The 24231-nt window shown below is 41.9% G+C and overlaps 1 protein-coding gene across 1 annotated transcript; it reads left to right on the top strand.

Annotated features, from left to right (window-relative positions):
* Positions 1-2704: 2704 nt before the first annotated feature.
* TTLL12 (tubulin tyrosine ligase like 12) lies at positions 2705-22717 on the top strand. Its single transcript, XM_003203006.5, has 14 exons — positions 2705-2922; positions 7209-7384; positions 9418-9616; positions 11093-11252; positions 11875-12008; positions 14638-14714; positions 15917-16033; positions 16147-16341; positions 17257-17368; positions 18151-18302; positions 18391-18472; positions 18931-18999; positions 21146-21284; positions 22203-22717. The coding sequence occupies exons 1-14, from the start codon at positions 2803-2805 to the stop codon at positions 22352-22354; spliced, it is 1884 nt and encodes a 627-aa protein (XP_003203054.1). The 5' UTR covers positions 2705-2802; the 3' UTR covers positions 22355-22717.
* Positions 22718-24231: the final 1514 nt, after the last annotated feature.

Genomic DNA, 24231 nt, shown 5'->3' with positions numbered 1-24231 from the left:
ATTGTATGTGACATAAATAGTATGACTGATGACTATTGGTGTCAGTGTGACAGCTTTAAAAGGCATAAAGAGACAGTTACATTCTGACTGGCTGCACAAATCATTTACTGCTTTTTTCAGTTAATAGCAGTCAATTTAGGTAATAATAGCAATCATTCTAATTACATTCCAAGAAGACAGAGCATCACTTCTGTCAGACTAAAGACGATGCCTCATGACAGAACACGTGAGATGGTGCTGAGATGTCTTCATCTGCTCCAGATCTTTGATGGACTAATATGAAAAGTCAGCTCCTATCAAAGACAGAAGACTTGAACCCAGAAGTTCCTCAAGGTCATCACAAGTCAAATTAATTATTGGTAACGAAGTACCTGCGTACAAAGGCAAAAGCCAGTTCCGCAGTCGTGACAATGTGCATTTGAGTACAAGATTCTGAAATAAGCATTGCCTGGTAAGAATCGCAGATCTCAGATCTTGCTATGACTTCCCACCAAGTTCGTAAAGCATAATTTTGACAGCTGGCCTGATGAATGGCACTCTGGAGCAACCCAAGAGGTAAATGAAGGCACACTTATAGACTTACTTTCATCTTTGTCCAGCCACCAATCATGGCTGACTCAGAAGGGGTCTGTCCTGTGCGATCCTGGAGGACTTTCCAGAGATATTTCCCTGTCAAAGCAAGTTTTCTTTCTTCCTCTGTTTCACGGAGCCATATCTGAGCTCCTACAGCACATGAAGCCATTGTGGGTTGCAGTATGCTTTCTCCTGCTGCTGTTGCTGCCTAACACCCCAACAAATTTCTTTCTATCATATTGCTAGGTGAGCTTAGAGGGATGCTTGTCCCTCTAAGTAGCTACAGACTAGTTTTGCTACAAATGTTGCTGTGTTAAAAAAAATAATAATAACTATTAAATACATACCACACTAGACAAAATATGCAGATTGGCATTTATTTAGTAGCCATTTGGCTGCTTCAGGGCAGAATTTAAATGAGGTTGTAGTGGGCAAGTCATGTGGGCTGCTGTGACAAAGTGGCACTGTAGCTGTTTGGGTTGGAACCCTGCAGATAATGCTGGAAGGTTGGATCCTATTACTTCAGACATGAGTAAAATTAGAAAGGTCAATTTTGTTTTTTTTTAATCTTCCTGATTGTTTGTAAACACTTATGCAAAACATCCTGTCAAACTCAACAAGCACTTCGCCTTATAAGGGCTGCATTGTTCGGGTGCAGCAAATTAGTCACTATTCCTAAGAAAACAATCAGAATAATATTCTGAGGTAACTTTTACTTTACAGATATTATCAACGAGTACCTGCTTTTGTAATGAGAAGTGACAGCAGGGCTACTGCTTTGGCATCACAAGCGATCAGTGATGTGGGGTAGGAATACTTGCTCCTGAAAGCCTTGTTGTGTAGCCCCACAGCTGAGGTGGTGATGTGAAATGGGCAAGTGCTGGATTCTGATCCCTGCTGGAGATAGACTCCTGGTGGAAAAACAGCAGAACAGGCTGAGCTGCAGGCAAATAAAACCTCATTAGATGAAGTAAGGGGATAAATACAACTTACTGTTTCTTCCACATCTCAGAGTCTCACTGCTCTTAATCCCAGTGATTCTGACTGCGTTTTATTATTACCCGGAGTTCACCAGCAACAGTTTTGACCTGCCTGACCTGCACAGTCACCCAAACAGCCTGGAACCACAGACAGCTGGCCGGTGGCCAGAAGTCCTGCCGAAAGTGAGGTGGAGGTGCAAACAGGCAGTGAGAAAGCACCTGCCTGCACTTGGCAAAAACAAGGTTACATAAATCCGCAGGATCACATTCCCCCCAGACAGGGCATGCTCAGTGCAGCTCTACTGAACAAGGAAATGAAAAGATATCCTATTTTTCTTACTGGACCTGCTTAAGGAATAAACAAGTCTTGTGACTTGGTATACACACTACAGGCAGTGCATGAGGGTGTGTGTATCCGTAATACACATCCTGTAGTGAGCCTATGGCACAGCAATAGCTGAGAGAAGGGTGGCTGGCTCTGGGAGCTTTTGTAGCAATCAAGATTCCCGTGAGAGCTGTGAGCAGTCCAGTCCCCGCTTTTTACAATGCCGGGTGAGATCTCCACCACAGACATCCTTTCTCCAAACTACAGTGTTAGCAGAAATATCTACAATCATAGAGACGCGTAGCAGGAACCCTGTTAAGGCAGCTGGTTTTTGACATACTGTTGCTCAGTTAGGCAGGTCTGCTTAGTGACATGCTGCGAACACGTGGGAGCACAGCACGTGGTGGGGTGGACCCGCGTCTTCTATTCAGATACTCAGCCTGGGGATCATGCTAGAGCGGCAGCATATGGTTACAGCATGCACGCACTGCTTCTCATCTCTTTATACCCTCAGTGTCTGACCACGGTATCACAGTTCTTTGACAGAGATCTGCCCCATGATAACTGATTACGTCGAGAAAGGACTGCTGTGCTAGCTACTCTGTATCACACATCAGTCCAGCAACACAAGACGAGCAGCGAACAGTTTCTTCAATGTGACACTGATGTTCCTTCTCCACTTAAGGAGCTCCGTGAATTAGACGCTTTCTTGACCAGCAAGTTTCATTGAACAGCGAACGCGTTCAGCAACACCACGCACCGCTGCACCAGCCCACAGCCGCGCCTCTCAGCGTCGGGAGGCCCCGCCTGCCACGCGCGCGCAGTTCCCGCTCCCTCTCCCTCCCCGGGGCAGGCCCCACCCGGCATGCTCCGCTTCGCGGCGGGGCGGGAGGGGTACGGCAGCGGGTTGCGCCAGGCTCGGCCATGTCGGCGGACGGCGATGAAGAGCTGGCGGGTTTCGTGGCCCTGCACGGGGCTGCGCTCCGCGCCTCCTGCGTCCCGGCACGCTACTGGGAGAGCCTGTGCCGTAAGCTGCGCGGAGAGGTGAGTGCGGGATGGGGCTGGGGAGAGCGCTCTGGCCGGGGTTAAGCAGGGACGGTACGAGAAATCCCTTTTGCCTCGTGTTTTCAGCGGCTGACCGCCGTTCGATGAGAAAGGAAAGAGAAAACAGGTCGTGAGCGGGACCGCTTTTGTCGGTAGGCACGTTTAGAATTGTTTAGGATGTGGTGCGTGTGTCGCCAGCCTCAGCGGTGAGGAAAGGTACCGTGGATTTGCTGGAGTAGAGGAACCAGGAGCTGAGGCGGGAAAGGCAGGACCCGAAACCGGCTGTGTGGAAAAGTGAGAGCGCTCCGGGGAGTCTGGAGGAGTCAGCCTGCGGGAGGCAGTGAGGGCGAGGTGAGCTCGCTGTCCTGGGGAGGAGTGAGCTGGATGAAGCCTGAGGGTGTGGGGAGAGGAGGGAGCGAGCAAGGGTTGTGAGTTAGGAGATAGGGTGAGAAGCTGCAGGGTGGTGGGTGAGGAAGTGGCTGTAGTTACACAGTTGTACAGATAAACTCATCTCTGATGCTTGGGTGCCTTCTTTTTTTTCCTCATCCCAACTTCACCGTTGGAATGGATGGAAGTTTAAGAAGACGTGATACCATCAGAGTGCTTGCAGCACACTCAGGAGGGTTTAAATGCTTTCTTGGTTGTTTCTAACAGCTGCATGTCTGGTACTGCAAGTGAGAGGAATAGCTGTGTATTGCAGAGAAAATACATCTACGTTAACTCAAGCAAATGCTCTGTCACAGAATCGTAGGGGTTGGATGGGACCTCTGGAGTACATCTAGTCCAAGTCCACGCCCTGCTAACAGAGGTTTCCTACAGTAGATTACACAGGACAGTGTCCATCTGGGTTCTGAGTATCTTCAGAGAAGGAGACTCCACAGCCTCTCTGGGCAGCCTGTTCCAGTGTTCCATCACCATCACTGTAAAGAAGCTTTTCCTCACGTTCAGATGGAACTATTTAGATCTGTTTCTGCCCGTTGCCCCTTGTACTGTTGGCTGGGCACCTTTGAAAAGAGCCTGGCCCCATCCACTGGTCTCCCATTTGATGTTTATAAGTATTGATAAGCCACGAACTTCTTGGTTGAAGTTGAGAGGGAAGAGAATAGAATGAGGAAAACCATAGCCATGATACTTCCACAGGGACTGACATGGAGAAGGCACATACCCTAGTGTGGCATAGTGCACAATGTTTCATTATGCTTGCTGCAGTGGCTGAGTGTGCTCGTTTGTCCAGGGTGCGTGGAGAGAGAAGTGTAATGATTTCAGTGTGCTTAAGAAGATAAACAGGCTGTTAATGGTGCATGTCTCTGCCATTGCAGCTTCTGGATTTTTATCCAGAAGGGCGAAAGGATATGGAGAAGACTGGGATGTGTAGGGAAAATTACAATGAGGAGTGCGGTGGCCTGAGATGAACTCTTTAAGTAAGCAGGCCTACAGTACCTTGCTCAAAGCTTCCGCATGAAGGCAGCAGAGGAGGTGAAGGGAAAGGATGAAAATGCTTTAGAGGCTTTTAATTGAAGAGTAACTGGGGAAAAGAAATCTGTGAAACATGGACCACAGCACGAGTTCTCTTGTTTCCTGTGTGAAGGTGGAAGGAATTTTTCATCTGTCTTAACCTGTTTACAAGATTTTCTAGCGTAGAACTTGGAAAACTTGTATGCATTACATAGATAAAATCTCCTCTTACATCAGTACATCCAGAACCCAGCCCAGGCAGCTGTTTTCCAGCATGAATTTGCTTCAATGTACAGCACCTTACCTGCTGTATACTAGAGCCTGAAAGAGAAGTGGAGGGGTTTCACATACCTTGAGAGCTGCTAGAGCTGTTTTGCTCCTGAGAGCTTTGTGTAATCACAAATTACACTGGATTGCTCATCCCAAATGTGATGTATCTGCTAGGGCAAGAAACCTGCTTTTACTTATTTCCTTATTTTGCATTTAGCAAAACTGGCAGGCTCCTATGTATTGCAGTGAGTATTTTTGTGGCCCTGAGAAATCATTGTTCAAACTTGGACAAATGCAGATCTTTAAGTGGTGTCTTCTACTTAACTATCAGTAGGTGTGCAGCATGATTAGTGTTACCAGGCTTTATTTTGCAGAGCAGGGGAGGGCATGCTGCTGCTCACAGGCTGCCTGTGGCCTTTGCAACAGTTTGCAGCATGCCTGCAAGGAATTTGCTGAAGGTGCCTGTGCTTGCCAGTCTGTGCCATGGAATGTGCCCACTTTGTTTCGCACTGCCTGGTTCTGGGTTTGTTAGGTTGGAATTGTACCTGAATGTGAAGGAACAGAGGATTTGCCCAAATCTGGCTTGCTTACAGCTGCTTCTCTGCAGCTGGCCAGCCTCGCAATGCCAGGACCTCACCACACATTAGGCATAGGGCAGCACGTATCAAGTGTGCTCTGGTGCATCGTGCTTGCGGTTTTAACTTCCTAATGGCTTCTGGTCACTTCACTGCTGCCTTTATGATGATGCTGGGGAAAGCTCACGCTTCTTGCTGCCTGCTAGGGCTGGGCTTAGTGCTTGTGCAGCAGCCAGCTCAGGATGCTGCTTCAGCTGGGAGCCACCTGACAGAAATGAGCAGAGTGCTGCTGGCAGCCACCCAAGTAAGGGCTTTTCCTGTGGCTGGAACTTGCCTCGGTGAAATCGGCTTAAAATGGCTGTGAACTGTACAGGCAGGCAAGGAGGGTCTTAAAGGAAATGTTGATGGCCCCCTATTGTAACAGCAGGAGGTGGCAATACTGCTGTTGAGTAACATTATCCTCTTCCAGCAAAACTGGAAAAGTAGAGATCAGACGGAATCGGTAGCTGTTGAGATGCCTGCTGAACTACGGGTGATGTTAAGTCAGTTACTTATTTCTGTATTTTTAATCTTCAGTGAAGTTGTTTGCAGAGTGATTTTATTTACCCTAAGGAAAACATATATATGAAGTGAGCCAGTGCATTCTCAGCATGGCTCTGCACCCCCTAGCCCAAAGCAAAACACCATCACCAATCCTCAGGAGGCACCTGCAGGTATTGTCTGCTCTGGTCTATGGTACAGTGCTGAAGGTTAAAATCTGCAGCAGGTGCTGTTTCCCTGCTGCCCTCCCTTCTTGCTGCTAGTTCCCCCTGGGCAACTCTGCTTTGTCTAGGTGGCCATGCTTTGCAAATGTAAAGTTGATTTTCTTGCCTTCCAGCTGGGGCTTAGTGGAGATTATTGTCCTGAAGGAACAAATAAAAGCTTGTCTCTACCTCTGGGATTTTCTAGCCAATAAGTTGTCAATGTCTAGAGATAATGACTTGTGATAGTGATGCAGTGGGCTAGGTGCACCCAGGCTTGACACGATGAAGGAGTGCCTCTGGAGGTTAGAGGTTACGCTTCCAGGTCTGTTATGCTCCCTTCTGCTTACTAACAAGGTTAGATGGAGAATTGTATTGTTAGGAAGTCTTACTCCTCTTTAAAAATGATGTGTGAGAGGGCTAATCATTTGTCAGCTCCTGTCTGGTTGACTATGTAACGTGACTGACTTAGCAAAACAACTCCCTGCAAAAGGGTTTGAAATGTCTTCTGAGACTCTGTACTTTTTTCTTCTTGAAATTACATGTTTAATTTGAAATCACGGAAGTAGCATTGGTTTTCTGCAGCAGGTATACAAGTCACCATTAAGCAAGATTTGTGGCAGAAGGGAAACGTGTGGTGGCCTTAATTCAGTTAGATCAAACTGTTGCATCTAGAGTGGCAAAGAATGCAAGTAAACCCTGTTCAGTGGACCAGCTGAGGTAAGTATAGACTTCAGCTTGTAGCAGTGTGAGGAGGCTGCAATCTCATCTGCAGGTGAGCAAACTCATTGTGTAAGGAAGGAGGAGGAAAACAATCTCGCATCTCTTAACTGACTCAGAACTTGACTGGGGGTCTTAATGTACTTCATCGTGGTTCTGGAACTCGGATAACACCTTGGTTTGTTGAGCACTGCATGCCATGATATCAGATTGTAATTTGAAGTGATCCACTTGATTGGTGATTTTGGAGTTAAACAAAAATATTGTTTTCAGCTTCCGTGATTAGTTGAATTAATGGATGATCGTCAACAAATCTGTTGATGCCGAAGAAACCAACACAGCTTCCTGCTGATGTTAAGCAGAGAAACTTCCCAGACAGCTCTATTAGGATGTGAAAGAATGAATGCTAGGCACCACTGTTGTCAGAATGCAGGCCAAAGTTGTCTGTGCCTTCTCAGTGTTGCATTGTGCGTACATGAGTACTGCCTCAACTAACTGCTTGTATTCTGTGCACTTTCAACCTCAGGTGTTCGATGCTGGTGACTACTTTGGGATAATGCAAGTAGAAGAGGTAGATGAGGAAGAGGAAGGTGATGAAGCAATGGAAGATGAATTGAAAAAGAAACCAAATCCTGGAAATGAACCTTGTTTCAAAGTTATAGTAACAAATGAGAATGGGATTCAAGCCTCAAATCCTGATAGGTGAGCAGTGATTTCTGAACTGGTCCTGTGTCCTTGAGTGGTCTTAAACCCTACAGTGGTGAGGGCAGTTTATAATAAAACTTGTTGGGTCTTATTCAAAAATGCTCCTTTGTTTTTGTTTTATATGTTGTTTTTTGTCTATCTTTCTTACCATAAGACACAGCTGCTTGTTTCAGGAAAGATAAATAATCTCCGTGCCATGAAGCATATCTTGTAAAGAGCCTTAGGAGTGCAGGCATTTTACGTTGCTTCTCCTTAAATCATGGAGGAAGATGCTTATAAATCAGTTCTATGAAACAGAGAGAATAGAGAAGAGGTAACTTTAAAATGAAATCTGTAGAAATAAAATACGCAGATTTGCAGATTCAATGTGTTTGCCATTGAAAAAATACCAAAGTAATAATTGTCTACAAACCTCAGGCTCAGGGGATACTGAGCTGCTGTAAGAGATGATACACAGACTGCTGAATTTCCTTCAGTTGGCTGTGATGTAATTCAAGAGTGTCATCATACAATTGCATGCTAGACACGTGTATGTAGTCAAATACGTCTCAAGTTTTGTTGGCTTTCTTTGGAATCAGCTTATCTGTCATGAATATGAAATTAGCATGATGTGCTAAATTGGAAAAGGTTGCGTAAAAATTAATACAAATAAAAAGGTATGCATTGTAACGTTATCAATTTAATATCAAACATAAATATTTATCCGTGAGGTGAAGTCTGAACTCCAGTGGAACTCTAAATGTCGTTCTGATCAGTTGTATAGGTCTTATTTTGCCAGACCTTTCATGTTTTTTTAGATCTTAGCCTTTGTGTATTTACATAAACTTTGTCTTGATGAGTAAAAGCAACATAGAGCGTGGGTATCTACCTTTACGTGCTTGCTTTAACCTAAGTCATTGCCTTTCTAAATCTGAGAACACAAATTGTAAAATTCAAAGCAACTCTTAGAAAGTCTTGGACTGACTTGCAGCGTTGAGATGAGTGGTTGTAGAAGCAGACTACCAACATGCTTGTTTGCTGACTGACTTTTGAACTAATTTCCACCCTAGCATTCTCTAGAATCTTTGTTTAAAATTAAGGTAAGTTTATGCTGTGTGTGGAATATGATACGCAAGAATTGTTCAGGGATACTTGGCATACATGACAGCTGAAATGTTTTTAACTTACTGAAAACTGAGAAAGGGAAATTAATAAGTAGAATTTACTTTGATGTTCTTTGATGTGATTCAGTAAATGGACATGGCCACAGTGTGAAGAATCCTTCTGTTTAAGTAAGTAGGCTTTTGCTGTGAAAATCATGCAGCCAGCACAAAGGTTAAACTTCTCAAGGAGAGATACTCCAGTTGGCTATCATTTTGTTTTAGATTGGTACTTCTTTTAAACAGTGCATTCTATTTCTAGGGAAGAAAAGAAAAACAGCCAAATAAAGAGAAAACAATCAAAAACTTTAAAATTTTTGAACTTGCAGACTGTATAAGACTTCTAGTGATCATGCCTTTCCACCTAGTTCTACAGATGATTGTAGATATTGCTAGACCTCATGGCTAGCAGGATCTCAGAATGCTTTTCCAAAGCAGTACATAGTTTTCCTTTCTCAAGGCCAGGTTGGATGGGGCCCCAGGCGGCCTTATCTGGTGTGTGGTAGTCCTGCCCACATTGGGGGCTGGAACTGGGCAGACTTGAAGGTCCCTTCCAACCCAAACTATTCTATGAATATCAGGTTGATGTGGTGGAGGAAGGAAGAAAGTAACAAACTGAGTGCGCTGTTCTGTTTGTGCCTCATTATCATAGAATGTCTGACTATTACACAACAACTTTCTAGAACAAAAAGAGTGCTGTCTTACTGCTGGGAAATTGTTCCTAGCTTGTAATGGTACATGTGTTCTCAGGGAATTACTTTGCCACTCAAAGAGTATTTAGTCACCAAACTTTCTGCAAGAACACGTAGCTCTTACTCAGAGAAGTATTTGGCCCTTGTCTGGAAATACCTATATGCATTCCTTTGTAATGCTACCAAAATTCTCTTGAAGCATTTTCCTCATCGACCATGCCTGGACATACCGCATTGAACACGCCCGCCAGCAGCTGCTTCACGTGCCTGGCTTACTTCACAGAATGGCAAATCTCATGGGCATCGATTTTCACGGAGAAATCCCAGATGAGGGCAGTGTTGAGCAAGTGTTGCAGGAAATGTGGAAGTACAATCAGACCTACCAGCTTTCTCAAGGGGTGAGTCTCTGAAGTTTGACTGGGCTGCTAAAAACTTCTGGGCAGCCCGGAGTGAAGTCATTCCAGTCTATGGTAGAACAAATATACTTTTTCGACACAAAAATGTTCCTTTGTGGGCAATGAACAATAAACTTCTATTTGGAAGGAGAGCAGATGCCATCTAAGGCTAGAATGCGTGGTGGCTTGCTTCCTCATTTCAGGTAAGAACTCTGAGGGTTGTTTTTTTCTTCTTTTTGCACGCAGAGGAGAAGAGCCTTCTGCAAAGGAAGGGCAGTAGAAAGGGAAGATCTGCTTGTGTGTCAAATTTGTTTTTTTTCTGTTCATATTTACTTATAGTGAAGGAAAGTCTCCCTCATGAATCAAGTGCCTCACATAAATGTGTCTCTCAGCAGCTATGCTCACAGCTTTCCTCATCTGTAGGGGTGTTTCACCTCCTGGGATAAACTTATGCTGTCAGATAACTTAGCTTCCTGGTTTCAGTTCGGCATCTGATTGCCAATACAGTATAAATGTTAGCTCAACCTCAGGTGAGAACCAGCTAGTTTCAAGATGGTGTTCTTCCAGATGTAGCTTATTCCAGATCCTAGTTTTAGGTAATGTGAATAAGACCACACCAAGTTTGGTCGTTCAGCATGGTCCTAGCCTTCAGATGCACTCAAATGCATACATGCTAATTCTGAGGGAATACAGCACATTAAAAATGCTATTGTAGGTGTAGCTTCTATGCTATGGTATTTTGTTTTGAAGATGAAAATTATTTCTCGGGGCCAAGCTCTTTGCAGAATGGAAGAGGCCTGTCTGTTTTACCAGCAGCTCGCTCTGAGTGGTGCAGTCATGACCAACCTGCATCCTTAGCTCAAAGGGTGGAGGTAACTCCCTGGGGATGGCACCTCACCAATGTGTTTATCAGCTTAGCTCACAGTAGTGCCAGGCCTGAAAAAGTCCCTTAGAAAGGGACTCATTGTGATTTATTTATTTTGCCTTTAAATAAAAGGCAGGCTTGAGCAATATGTCTCCATCTTTCTTTGTTATGTTTTGGTTTCCCGTCTTTCTCTCATGAGTGACTCATGAATCATGTGAAATTGTGCTCCCACTTGAAAAATGCTTTTCTGGAAGACAATTAATTCAACCTATAGTTGAACTTGGCTTCAATTTCCCATTCTGACACTGAACTGCTTTGAATGGCGTAAGTCGAGTTCTCCTGTGTCTCCCTTTCTGCATCTATAGAAGTGTGAGGAAACAGCCTTCTGTTGTGTTTACTCCCTGAGATGGCTTCAGGGGAAGTGGATTTGGTAAGCAGTAGCTCTATAATAAGAGGAAGGATGGGACTCTGCAGTTACAAGAACAGGCTTGCCAATTTTCACAGTGTCTTGGATACATGGAGAACATTGCAGGGGGTACTGCCAGAACCTTCTGTCTTGTAGTTCTTTTCTAGAAAGTGATACATGCAGTATTTCTCACTCTCTAATTGTGCAGACTGCGGAGGAGAAAGTTCCTGTCTGGTATATTATGGATGAGTTTGGATCACGCATTCAGCATTCAGATCAGCCTAGCTTTGCAACAGCACCCCTGTTTTACATGCCTCAACAAATTGCTTACACTGTTCTCTGGCCCCTGAGAGACCTGGAAACTGGTGGTAAGTTGAGTCTCCGTGTTTGTTTGTTACTGCTGCTGTGCATTGAGCACTACACAGCACAACAGGTATTTCATAACTAAAATGACTGCGTATTTTTAATGCTATCATAATTCAAAGTTCTCTTTGATATTTTTAGCACCATAATTTGTGAGGTAGAGGCTGAAAACATTGACGGAGAACTTAAAATCTTGTGTCACTGTCGTAGTGGAACTACTGATTCAGGCATCTGAGAGTTTAAGAAATCCTGCTTAAGAAGTCTGTGTGTTTGTAGCTGTTTGTGACTGAGACAGTCAAGTGCTTGAGGTTGGGAATACGAGATTTGGGTTGACTTTGCACTTGTATCCTTGGCTGGATGCCTCGTTCTGCTCCCATCATGTAGAGGGGTAGTAGTGTTCAGCTGCGTGATTAAAGTGTCATAAGTCAGCTGGTTTGGGCCTAATTTTTGCATTGCAAGTAATACCCTTTTTAATGTAGTTCTTTAATTATATCTAATCTTGCATTTTGATTCTGACAGTTGTAGCATTATTAACTGTCCAACCTTCGTTTGTATGATGAGGCATGAGGGGGATTTCAGAGTGTAGAATTAAAGGCTTCCTGAAAGGCTCTCCTTGTTTTACTGCAGATGAAGTGACCCGTGATTATGCTTACGGGGAAACTGATCGCTTGATCAGGAAGTGTGTTTTGTTACCATGGCTACCCAGTGAGGTATTGGATGTCAACTGCTTTACCCCAGAGCCATCGGATGAGCATTACCAGGTAGGGTGTAACAGATGTCATATTTTATCCTTTCAGAGTCGGTGTCTAAGCAGCTAATCAAGAGTTCTGGTTCTGCTTTTTGTCAGGATTAAAGATTGATTCAGAGCATGGGTACTAACTTAAAAAAAAAAAAAAAGCATAATGAAATGAGAAATATCTTGCATGTGATACAATTTACAGAACTAAGCAACAGAAATTGTCTATAATATGTTATTGCAATATTGCCTAATATTTCTTCATGTAAATATAGTGCAAAGTCTTTCATATAAGGCACCTATCTTCCAGTTCAGTGTTTGAGACATTGTCTAACGTGCTTACCCACTGGATCTATTGCCGTAATACTTCTGGTCTGTCTTGAATTACAGAAGGATTCATCTTAGTACACTGGGATAATTATTCTTTTCAGTCTGACTACTTATCATGTGGTTTAGAATTGCTAAATATTGTAGTGGAGACAATGTCCTTAATTTGATACCACTGTTATAAATCTTAGAGTCACAGAGTAGTTTGGGTTGGAAGGGACCTTAAAGCCCATTTAGTTCCAACCCCCTGCCTTGGGCAGTGTTGCCACCCAGCAGATTCAGGGCCCCATCCAAACTGCCCTGTGCCAGTGCCTCACTACTCTCTGAGTAAAGAACTTCCTCCTAATAATCCAACCTAAATCTCCCCTCTTTCAGTTTAAAACTGTTCTCCTTTAATCTATCAATACCAGACCATGTAAAAAGTCAGCCTGTCTCCTGTTTATAAACTCTCTTCAAGTACTTGGAAGGCTGCAGTGATGTCTCCCCAGAGCCTTCTCAGACTTTGTAGGAGAGGTGCTCCAGCTCTCTGAGCATCATGAAGGACGCACGTTTTACCTACGATTATTCACTTCCCTCACATTTTTGCTTGAATAAAAAATAGGAGAAATTTTGTTACTTCTATACATTAACTATAGTATTTATCTTATATGTGGTTCAGGACAATTCCTGTTCATTCAGTGTGGCTCAGGCAAGCCAAAAAGTTGGACCCCCATGCTCTATACCGACAGTCTGCTGCTTTTGATGGAGGATGGTCAGAAAACTCGAAATTCAGCTCATTATTTACTAGGCAAAAATTAAGCTGATTTTGTTGAATAAATGCATTATGACCGAAATAGGCTGTTCTGGAACCAGTGTCATATTGGTTGGGATTTTGCATTGTTGAAGAGAGGTAGGCATACTTCCTATTTATAGATGAGAAACGATGCTAATATAGTTCTGGCCTTACAGTTCTCTTGGCAAATGTGCCTGGATCTCAGATAAGGCAATCTGTTGCTTAGTTCAAGTTGAGGAATTGTGTGTGGCAAATGAGCAAATAGTATACTCCTTTCCTACCTTGTCTTGAAAACAGCTTTTTTTTTTCCTCTGGAATATTTATCTGTAGATGATTGAAGATTTAGACTGGTGACAGATCAAAGAAAAACTTCATATGTAGCATGGCCTTAAACTCAAGAAGGGAAATATCTATAAAGAGATGCATGTTGCTGACACTTCTGGTTACCATAGCTTAGCATACACAGAGCTGCGTGCACAAAAAAAATCTGACTGTGTCAGATTTGTTCACACTGTAAGTCTGTGAGCCAGCAGTTTTGCAAGGTAGTGTAAATGTTTGCTGTCTCTACAGCTTTTGCAGCAGGGAGTGCTTTACTACTACGTACAAATAATTTGTTGCTCACGTGGCTGAGTTATTGGTTTTGCAGTAGCTAACAGTGCTACTTTTAAGGTTCTAATTTTCTTTTTAATAGAAGCAAAGACTCATGGAATAGTTTGGGTTGGAAGGGCCCTTTTAAAGATCATCTAGTTTCAAGAAATCTTATAGATTTCCTTCCTGCTTAGAAAAGCAGTTATTACAGTAATGCTGCAGATTAAATCTCACCTGGTTTTTGTTCTGCTACCTCACTGTATTCTTTAGCACAGACCACAAAGTCTGTGACTTAAATGGTACTGTGGGTAGTGATTTGGGCACTGATTGCAGAAAGCAGACTCAGAGGAGACAGTCCCTAATAAAGGCACTTCTGACCAAATGTCTGACTTTAAAGAAGTGATCTCTTGGGAAACTTGAGTAGTTGCAGTTCTGCAGCAAGTCCCTGAATTTGAGAATAGATGTGAACAAATCTTCTGGCACCATTCTGAGAATTGTAGTCATCCAGTCAGGAATTATTTCTATTTCTTGTTCGGCAGCGTATGACACAACATAAGTTTCTCAAAATGTGACTGCAGTTCATTTGAACCAGGCAGTGCAGTGGTCAGACACACAGACTGTCATTTTTGCTGTGGCTACAAACACACCTGTACACCTCTATTTAAACACTTATGCGAAGAAAAGGAATTGCATTAAACTGTCTGTAAGGTTTGATAATTCAATAAAACTTCAATAGATAATGATAATAAAAAAACTTGGATGAACATGTAGTCATTGAGTATTTTACTTATCATTTTTTCTTTTAAAATTCTTTTACAGTCACTTATCCTATAAACATGACTGTGCACTTTAAAAGGTAGTTTGATCCGTGCTGCTGTTTTTATTTGCTGATCATTGTGAAGTCTGACTCAAGGCTGCCTGTTTACTGTGACTATTATTAATTTCTTTATTTTTGTTTGTTTTTTAGGCTATTTTAGCAGAAAACAAGGAGAAACTCCCTGTAGCGATCAACCCATCAGTTTATGATAAAGACAAAGTTTTCAAGTATGTATCTGCAAACAAAATGCTTTCTTACCAAGATTAAGTATGATGCTTGCAGTGTGCTGGAGTTACGTGAGAATATCGAATGCTTCAAGACTTTGTTACAGCATTATAAGGCTGTTTCGCCTTCAGGTCACCGCTTTGAATCCCATTTCCCTCAGCAAAGACTAAAAGTTCATCCAAGACAGTGGATATTTGTCCTGTCCTTGAGATGAATTTAGTGCAATTTGTACTGGGCCTTTTGTCAGATTCGGTGCTGTACTTCCTTGAGCTGTGCAGGTGTTCAAGAAGCCACATTTTGCAGAAAGAAATACTGGAAGGGCTGTATGAGGATATTAACTTCACTAAGTTTTAGCAGTGGGGAAAGAATTAGGACTTCTTTTGATAAGAATGCCAGTGCTGTGAATTAGTTTCTTCTAGTCTTACTCTCCAGGGTAAATAGTACAATGAAAGTAATACATCACACACAGAGCTATGCAGAATGTTTGTGGCAATAAACAAAACATAACAGATACGCTTCAGATGTTGGGGATTTTTGAAAAGAGTGTTTCCCCCTATGAATGGGATGTTTCAAAAGTTCATTATTCCAGAGAATTCTCTCTTGGGATTGTATCTTCTAATTGGTTGGTTGCAGAAGAGGAAAGAAGAGTTAATTGATGAGAGCAGGTCTGGAGAGGAGGAAGAGTATTTGTGACACCTCAAGAAAAAAGAAAAAATAGCAGTTGCTTAATCGGTTGAAATTTTCACTTACTGTGCTAACTGCTTTTTTACATCAGTCTGACTTTGAGTCTTCATGCTGAACTCTGAAACTGTGCAGATTTCATATGGATTTGTTCCTTGTTACTGACAGGTTGATGATTAGGGCTCTTCCGCCAATGAAGGTACTTACAAGGTATCTCTCCCTCTAGGGCTCTTTCATGTATGATAGTGAATTCATGTTAGTGCTCTCCCGTCAGGGACTGTCACTGTTCTCAGTTGCAAGTTTTGTTAAAGTTGCTGGAGCAAAACTGTCTGAGATATTTTGTTTCAAAGCCCTTCATTTTTAATCTGTTCCACAATATTTCTTTTTTTTTCTGCGGGTTGAAAGTGTAACATTTGTAGGGAGCCAACATTTAAAAAACAAAACACTATTTTCTATTCAAGCAACAGCTGATCATTTTCAGAAATCAGTTTGACGTTTTTCTTCGTATCGCTTTTTCTTCTAGGGTGTTCACAGACATCCAGCAAGTCCTCAACAGCCTGACACATCCCCGTTTCGTATTCACAGACAAGGAGGCAGAAGCTGACATCCTCTACAACTTCTCACACTTCAAAGATTATAGGTTGCAAATCTTTCCCTGATAAGACAAATTCTTTTCTTTTTTTTTTTTTTTCCTCTGTAAGCGATCCAAAAGGCCTTTCCCCTCCTCAGTTTAACAACTCCTTTGTTTTGCAGGAAGCTGAGCGAGGAAAGACCTGAAGTAATGCTGAATCAGTTCCCGTGTGAGAACCTCCTGACTGTCAAAGACTGCCTGGCATCCATATCTAGACGAGCTGGGGGGCCAGATGGGCCAAGATGGTTGCCACGTACTTTTAACCTCCAAACAGAGCTGCCCCAGTTCATCTGTTACTTTCAGCAGCGTGAGAGAAGGTGGTTATTATTTCTCCTTCCTTACATCTTGTGCTTTTGATTCCCACTTTACTCAAAAATGAGTGTCTTGCATTCGGAGATTTGCAACTGGTTTGTCTGATGTTTAAATTCCTCTTAATTATCAAGGATGAGCACAAATGCAATGTGTATATAAGGGAAAGGGAAGCAGGGGATAGTAAGTTTCACAGAAATAAAATCATCTAAAGTTAACACTGCTAAGTTCAGCTCAGTTTGAGCCGTTTATCATGAAGCCCAAGCAGTTTCTCAGATTGCTCTTTATTAACCAAGGAAAGAAGGGCATAGTGTCACCCTGTCCTTACTCAGAAAAATGCATTGAATGAAGACCAGCATGTTACTTGTTTTCCTTGAGGATGTTTCGAGGAATATTGCCCCCTTTAGGTGACTGGGCACTGGGAAGCGAGATGAGAATGGTATACTCCTGTTTTCTTGCAGTGTGAATTGCTGAATGTGGTCTAATTTCTTCCCCAAGGAGGCAGTCGCAGTGTAATGTATTATGAACTATTTGAAGGTGTTAAGAGAATCACCTTAGAAACTATGGTGATTCCCTGCTAGCACAGCCTCAGACTCTTGGCAGAACAATGTCTGTACCGTGACCTCTGTGTGTTTGTGGTGTTACTGTTCATGTGTTGTTCTTCTTTTTTAAAGAAGTAAGATGCACAGAAGGAAATCATCAGTGAGAATATGCTAATCCCTAATGGAAAAAAGTGAAAGCTACCATTGCCTTTTCTCCCTTTTATACCATTGCTTAAAGCTATCAGTCAGAAGTCCTTAGTTCTTGCACTGTAGTGCCCAGCTTTATAAAGTGATTAAGACAGAGGAGTACGTAGATCAGTTCAAGTGAATGTTCAGACAGATGAATGAAGCTTATAGGCTTTGGCTTTCTATCTCTCACAGAGGAGAAGACAATCACTGGATATGCAAACCGTGGAACCTGGCCAGAAGCCTGGACACTCACATCACCAACAACCTTAACAATATCATCAGGCATAGGGAAAGCAGCCCAAAGGTTAGAGATCATGGCTTTGAGTGAGATTTTAAATGGATTTCTGAAAAAACTCTGTTGCAGAAAGTGGCTAGAAGAAAGGAAACTTATTTTCTTAAAAATCTGTACGTGGACCCATCAGCATTCAGCTTCAGTGAATTCTGAGTGAATTATTCAAATCAGCACCATTTGTTGCAGTGATGAAAGACCCAAAGAGGCTGATGTTTTCTTATTTAAAAAAAATTTTGCCCTGACAGTAATTAATGGTTCAGTGCGTTTCTGCTTTAAGGCTAATTCTCAGATAAGATGATCACACCTTAGGTATAGTTAGCATTGGTCATGAATTTTTGTACACTCTTGCTTCTTTCCCCTGTTGATCATTATTGTTGATCCACAGCTCAGCAGCACAAAACACTGCCAACAACAGAGGAGTGATGGAGCTCTTTTTTTTCTGTAGTATGCATTCATAATGTCAGACTGTCACACTTTATTTCTGCTGATATGTGGACTGCATGTATTTTTCTGGAATACAGAAGAGCACAAATTGCTTCAGACTTATATTTCACGAGGTTAATGCCACTAAAATTGTAAATAAAAAGGCTTGTATACATTCTGGCTGCCCAGCTTTCCCAGGCAGGCTTCAAAAACTTTTATAAAACGCCCACTGACACATCATCGGTTATTTATGCATGCTTCTTAAGTAAAACCAAAACATACACAAGGATGTCTTAAATCCTCAGTATCTACTGACACTTTGCATTTCAGTCAGATAATATTTGCTATGGTTTTTTGTTTGTTTGTATTAGGTAGTGTGCAAATATATTGAGAATCCGGTCTTATTTCACCGAGAAGATGTGGGGATGGTTAAATTTGACATCCGTTACGTTGTGTTGCTGCGCTCCGTAAAACCACTCAAGCTGTACGTCTATGATGTATTTTGGCTACGCTTTTCAAATCGGTAATTACCTTTGTTCTCCTTGTTTGACTGATGGGACTTAGCTTCTAAGGGATCACGTTTGGTTCTAAGGAATTGTTTTATTCCTTAGGGCGTTTTCCCTTGATGACTTGGATGACTACGAGAAGCATTTCACTGTCATGAATTATGCTCCTGGTGTAACATTAAAGCAGGTAAGCAAACAGTCCAAAAAATTCCCCTATCTTTGTGTTGTTGTTAAAGAATCTTCCAGCGCCGCCTTTTGTGGCACTTGTGTTTCCCCAATACCCTGTTTCATACCTAGCAAGCAGTTGCTGTGGGAAGTATCCTAACCAAGTTTTTTTCCTAGACGTTTTGCTGTCTGGACCCCAATAATTTGTGATAGATACTACAAACCTACATCCTGAATAAAACCCATGTTAATTGAAATCAATAAGAAAAATTATTAAAATGGCAGCTAATCGTTTTCAAAGACTGCAGTATAATCCTTTATATATAAACACTAGAACATGGAAGGGCTTCAGGAACTGTCAGACTTCCTACTTCTCTGCCTGCATTTCTGTGGATGCCGAAAAAAATGTTTGGTATTCCAATGTCATCTGATTGCTCAGTCATTCCCAAAGCAATGTATGTTGCTTCTAAACTGTTTTAGGTACACTGTGAAGAATTTGTTCCTCAATTTGAAAAACAATATCCTGAACATCTGTGGACAACAGTACAAGTAAGTCAGCAATTTGTCTTTAATTTCATAAGCATCTATGAATCCAACTCAATAAACTGTCTTTTTGAAAAGTTGCTTTTTTCCTCAGGAAACATACTTCATGTCCATCAGCTTCATAAAGGACAGCAAATGTTAACCTTTACATTATAATAATTTATTTACTTGGACTAACTCAACCTCAAACACTGTTTTTAGCATTTGAGAATTTTATTTCATGGCTACATTGAGAGTTCCTTACATTTGGACTTGGTAATAAAGCCAGTCTTAAATAATGTCAGGATCCTGGGAACAGGATCACTTTTCCTGAGAGTTCTACCTGAGAAAGGATGCCATTTATAAAAGCCTGTGGTTATGAAAATTCAGTATTCCATGCGAAACAGCAGAAAAGTCCACAGTATCAAGTGTTAATCATAACAGGTGCTGCTGTTATGACTCTGGAAAAGTTGTTTTCAAAGCTTTCAGTACTATTCTGTTTCAATAGGGTATTAACTCTGAATCTAGGGAGTTGAACCACTGAAATATTCAGGCTCTGGCTTCCTTTGTTCTGAAGGACTTCACAACACAAGAGGCTGCCAAAACAAGTAGAAAACTGATCTTCCCAAATCAGGTTTTGACCTAGCTATATTAAGCAGAGCTGTAGGTCTAAAGATCTTCCTGAAAGCTTTCATGTTAGCTCGCTTTGCAGGACACTGGAGCTCATTTGCAAGATGAGGATGTGCCCAGCTGTGCCAAAGTGACCGACAGAAATAAGCCTTACCTCAAGGGTGCTGTGCTCAAGGGGCTGCGTTACCAGGCTGGATAGTGCAGAGGCTGTATTTACATACTGTGGCAAATTATTTAAAAAGTTAAGCTGATCTCTTCTCTTAGAAATACTGAGTTGGTGGAGGAGGGATTTTTAAATGAGCACATTATCCCATTTGTTGAATTAAATCTTGACTTGGATGCTGCGATGTCGGATTTTCAGCTGCTGCTCCAGTTTCTCTGCATTAGCGAGCTGATCTTAGCCCTGTGCCTGCCTTTGCACAAGAAAACTGATGATTCCCTAACACTAAGGCATACTTAAGCATATTTTATATGCAAGGAAAAGGCTCCCAGTAGTGTATTTCTGAAAAATATGCAAGAAGGCAGATAAGGACATTGTCATTCTTACTCATAAGTAGTGCTTGAAAGAAAAAGCTGAATGTGAAAAGATGATTCAGAAGTACACACGTAACTGAAGTGTTGCATTCTTCCATATTTATAACAAGTCAAAAGATGCAGAAGAAATTGTGACTGAGTACTGATTAATGTGTATGCTTTCAAAAGTGAATAAATTACCCAGCTGTGGGTTGATTTGCATAAACTAATTCATATCCATTTTAGCTAGAACCTCACATCCAAGTAAAGACATTCAGAACATGACAGGTTTGCAGCATTAGGATTGAAATAGTCTGAAAGAGACTGCAGAGACTGATAAACAGACCAAAAGAAGCCAAGCACAGGCTACACAAAGTAGTGATGTGTGCTACGTGCAGAGTGTTACTCTCTCTGCATTTGCAGATGCTGCAGATTTACAGCAGTATATATAAATTATACCTGTATGTCCTATTGGCTCCACATTGGGAAAAACAAATCAATTGCTTATGGAAACACCAGTGTGGCAGACACAAACATATATAAACTTCCAACACCATTTATAGATGTCGGTGTAGGTAGGTAGAAAACGTTTCTTGGTAGAACAAAGCTAAGTTAGGTTTAACAGGCAGGGAAGGAAAAAACTTCACTGTTGCACTGCAGGTGTGCACAGAGTTTCCCTGGGTTTTGTCTTTCTCCTCCTCTGTGTAGAAGTGTAGTATTATACCTGATGCTTGAGAAGAAAGTTGATTCTAATAATAAGTGTGCCATCATTAGGATTTCTCTTGTACTTATTTGCTCCCAGGAGAAGTCCACAGATATCTGCTAAGTGCTTGGCCCTTTCACTGTGTTGGTCTTTGTCTCAGTGTACATTTTGAAGCCAATACTGTGCAGATTTTTCTGTTGGCTAGTGTAATTTATATAAACTCTTCAAAATATGAATGCGTTAAGTGATTAAAAGGTGGGTTTTTTAACTTGCTCCTGTGGTAGGAACTTTGCTTCTTGTTCTGAGACATTTTTCTTCTCTTACTAGGCAAACATTTTTAAGGCATTTGCTGAGTTGTTCCAAGTTGCTTCAGCTAAACCCGCGCCTCTTGGCATCTGTGATTATCCATCATCAAGAGCAATATATGCCATTGACTTGATGCTTAAATGGGACACCAGCAGAGATGGTGAGAGAAGTTCATTTCTTTGCATGTTGAATTCTTATTTGTGAACTTTTTCAGGGATTTATTTCCTTTGCTCAGATTCTTACGGATTTTCAAGCAGTGTAAGCTGTACACTCTGTTCCTCCCACTGACATCAAAGGGTATCTGAAGTTGAGGTCCGTGGAGCTAGAAGCTGCTGTACTGGTTAACTGTGATGGTAGAGGGAGCTGCTAACTCTGCTTGGCTGAGTCCATGCCTCCCTTGTACTCCTGCTATGGCTTTGTTTTAGTTTGCTTAAACGCAGCTGTACAGGGGCAAGTTTTCTTTCCAGTTTACAGTGGGAGAATCCCTTCCTATGTACTAAAGCCTTAAAGAGACATCATCCTGTGACTTGGCCCAGTGTCTTCAACTTGCAGTGTTATTTTAGTTAAGCAGACAAGGGACCATGTTTACCATTTCAGTGCTGTTGATATCCTTGGGACTGTCACTCAGTTGTGTCTGCAAGAATGTGTATACGGAGATGCTTAAATGTCACAGCATGGCTGACAACCACTTGGAGCCTTTCTTCCATCTATTTGTGGATGACTGGTAGGAAAAAAATGCCAAATAAGACAAACTTTTTCTTATCTCGCCAGAAAGCTCAAAAATGCTTGCAAGTGTGCCCTGTGTACACCTACTTCTTACATAGAGAAGAGCTGCAGAGGCACCACACAGAAATGAACTTCCAGGGGACTAGAAAAGAATTCTCAGTTCCCAGGATGCAGCAAAATTTCTTGCTTTTGCCTGGCTTTGCTAAAGGAGTGATTAGGAGTGAAACAGAAAGCCCTGCCAGGTTGGGTCAGAAAAGATGACTTCTAGCCTTTTCTAGCTTAATGATGGGAAATGTTTCAGGGTCACCGTATAGCTTGCATTAAAAGGCAGTGCTTGTGTTCCTTTCGACAGGAAAAAGAATCATGCAGCCTCAGATCCTGGAGGTGAACTTCAATCCTGACTGTGATAGAGCCTGCAAATACCACCCTACCTTTTTTAATGATGTCTTCAGCACCTTATTTCTGGATGAAGCGGACAACTGCCACGTGACGTGCATCATCTAGCCACAGGAGGCTTGATTCTTTCCTTCACAGATCTGCTTAATAGCAATATTTACATTTCAGTTCTATGAGCTGCTGATGCAATTATTTTCCTGTATTAGTAACCCAGGAAAAAAAATCAGAAGAATGCACATATACCTTATACTGTACTGATAATTGTTTTGTCTGCATTTTCCTTGTGTTGCTTCGTGCTGTAAATCACCGATTTGTATTGACCAAATGTCTTGTTTACTGAATATGGGAATCCCCAAAATAGGACAGAACTGGAACACCTGAGTTGTCTCCTAGGTAGACTAAGCTCTTGCTTTCTTGCTGGGAAACGTGGTGTAGTTCCCTTTGTGAACATTAAAATTACAGTTTACTGAATCATCTTGGAGTTTGTATATCATTTTCTTAGCCACTCTTCTGTTGTACAAAGATCTAAAATGTTTATGTCAGTAGGCAGAGGTAAAACAGGTTATTAAAGTTGCATTTGGCAAGTTTATTGAAAATGAAGTATATGAAGCTTGAATGAGGAAGATGAGGGAAAGATCAGTAAAAGCTCCTGGTAGTTTTCCAAAAGCTGTTCAGCATCTGCTGAAATGTGTGCATGAAGTTATTGGTCTGTGTTAATTCTGAGTTCTTGGTGCATACAAATGCTATAAAGTGGGAGTGAAAGGAATTTGAACCGTTAGCATCTCATTTCTGACCCACTGAAGAAAGATGAAGTATTCTCAAGGACTGGAACTAATTTACTTCAAGTAGTTTGACTAAGGACAGAAGGATGATGTTACATTTTTCTCCCATGAAAATGTGAAGTAAACTACTGGGGATATGAGATTGGAATATCTGACAGCTCTTCACATTTCTTGATTTGTATGCAGTACTGTTAGGATCCTTGTTATGGCTGGCTGTCATCCTTAGCTTGGCCCTTAAAGAGGGAAACTGATTTCTGAGGAGGTGTCAGGCAGAAATTGGGAGGGATGTAATGTCCAGAGCAGCAACAAAAGGCAGAAGCCTAAAAAATGAAAGGGTCTGGGGAAACTGCTAGAAGCCTGAACAGTCTTTGGACTGTAAAGTTAAGGGCGTAAGACAGACCTGTTTGGGAATGAGGTGTTAATTTCAAATTAATCGTTCCTGATCTCCCCTCAGCTCAGCAAGTAACGGGCTGAAATTAAGCAATTTTAGGCTGTATTATGTTGTTTTGTACGTGTGGACAACTTTAATATTAAAGTTGTTCTCTCTACCATGAAGCATATGCAGTGCACGTAGTTGTTTTTTTTTTACCTAGCTGCAGTTATCAGAATCTGCTTGAGAGCAAAGTTATCAAGTTGTATAAAATGATCTCAACCTTGCTTCAAGCTTTACAAATAAGCCATGTGCTGTCCCTTATGATAAGGAAGGGAAAGATTGTTTAGGCTATTTTGGGGTGCTCTTCTTCAAAAGCCTGCTTTGTTTAGTCAGCTAAAACGCCAAGTAGAGGAATAAACTGTGAAAGTTTGAGTGGCAGTGAATATTGCAACAGGTGTGTGAGACTGGGTCTGAGAGATGCTCAGCAGGTGCCCTGTGACTCATAGGAAAACAAAAGGCACTTTCTGCCTTGGAAATACTTGAAAGCAAGTAACAGAGACTGGATTTAGAGCAGAGGGGGAAGTTTCCTTCGTCACAAAGGGGATAGCAGCACCACGTTTAGTAAACCAGAAGAATGACCCAACAAAAGTAGCAAGATTTGTGTGGTAAGACCACAAGCTGTGGGCCAAAATACGCTGTTATGCTTTTAGACAAAGGCTTTTGTTTCTTTTACCTTCCTTCTTTAAGGAAGCAGCTGGGTGAATTAAGCATCACAGATCTTACTGTGTCAGCTATCATAATCCCAGAGAGGAAAAATCAGTTTCCATTTC

Source organism: Meleagris gallopavo, chromosome 1 (assembly GCF_905368555.1).
Source record: "Meleagris gallopavo chromosome 1, MGAL_WU_HG_1.1, whole genome shotgun sequence".
Classification (NCBI taxonomy): Eukaryota; Metazoa; Chordata; class Aves; order Galliformes; family Phasianidae; genus Meleagris; species Meleagris gallopavo.
Note: the sequence above shows the minus strand (reverse complement) of the source record. Positions and strands in the feature narration are given on the sequence as shown.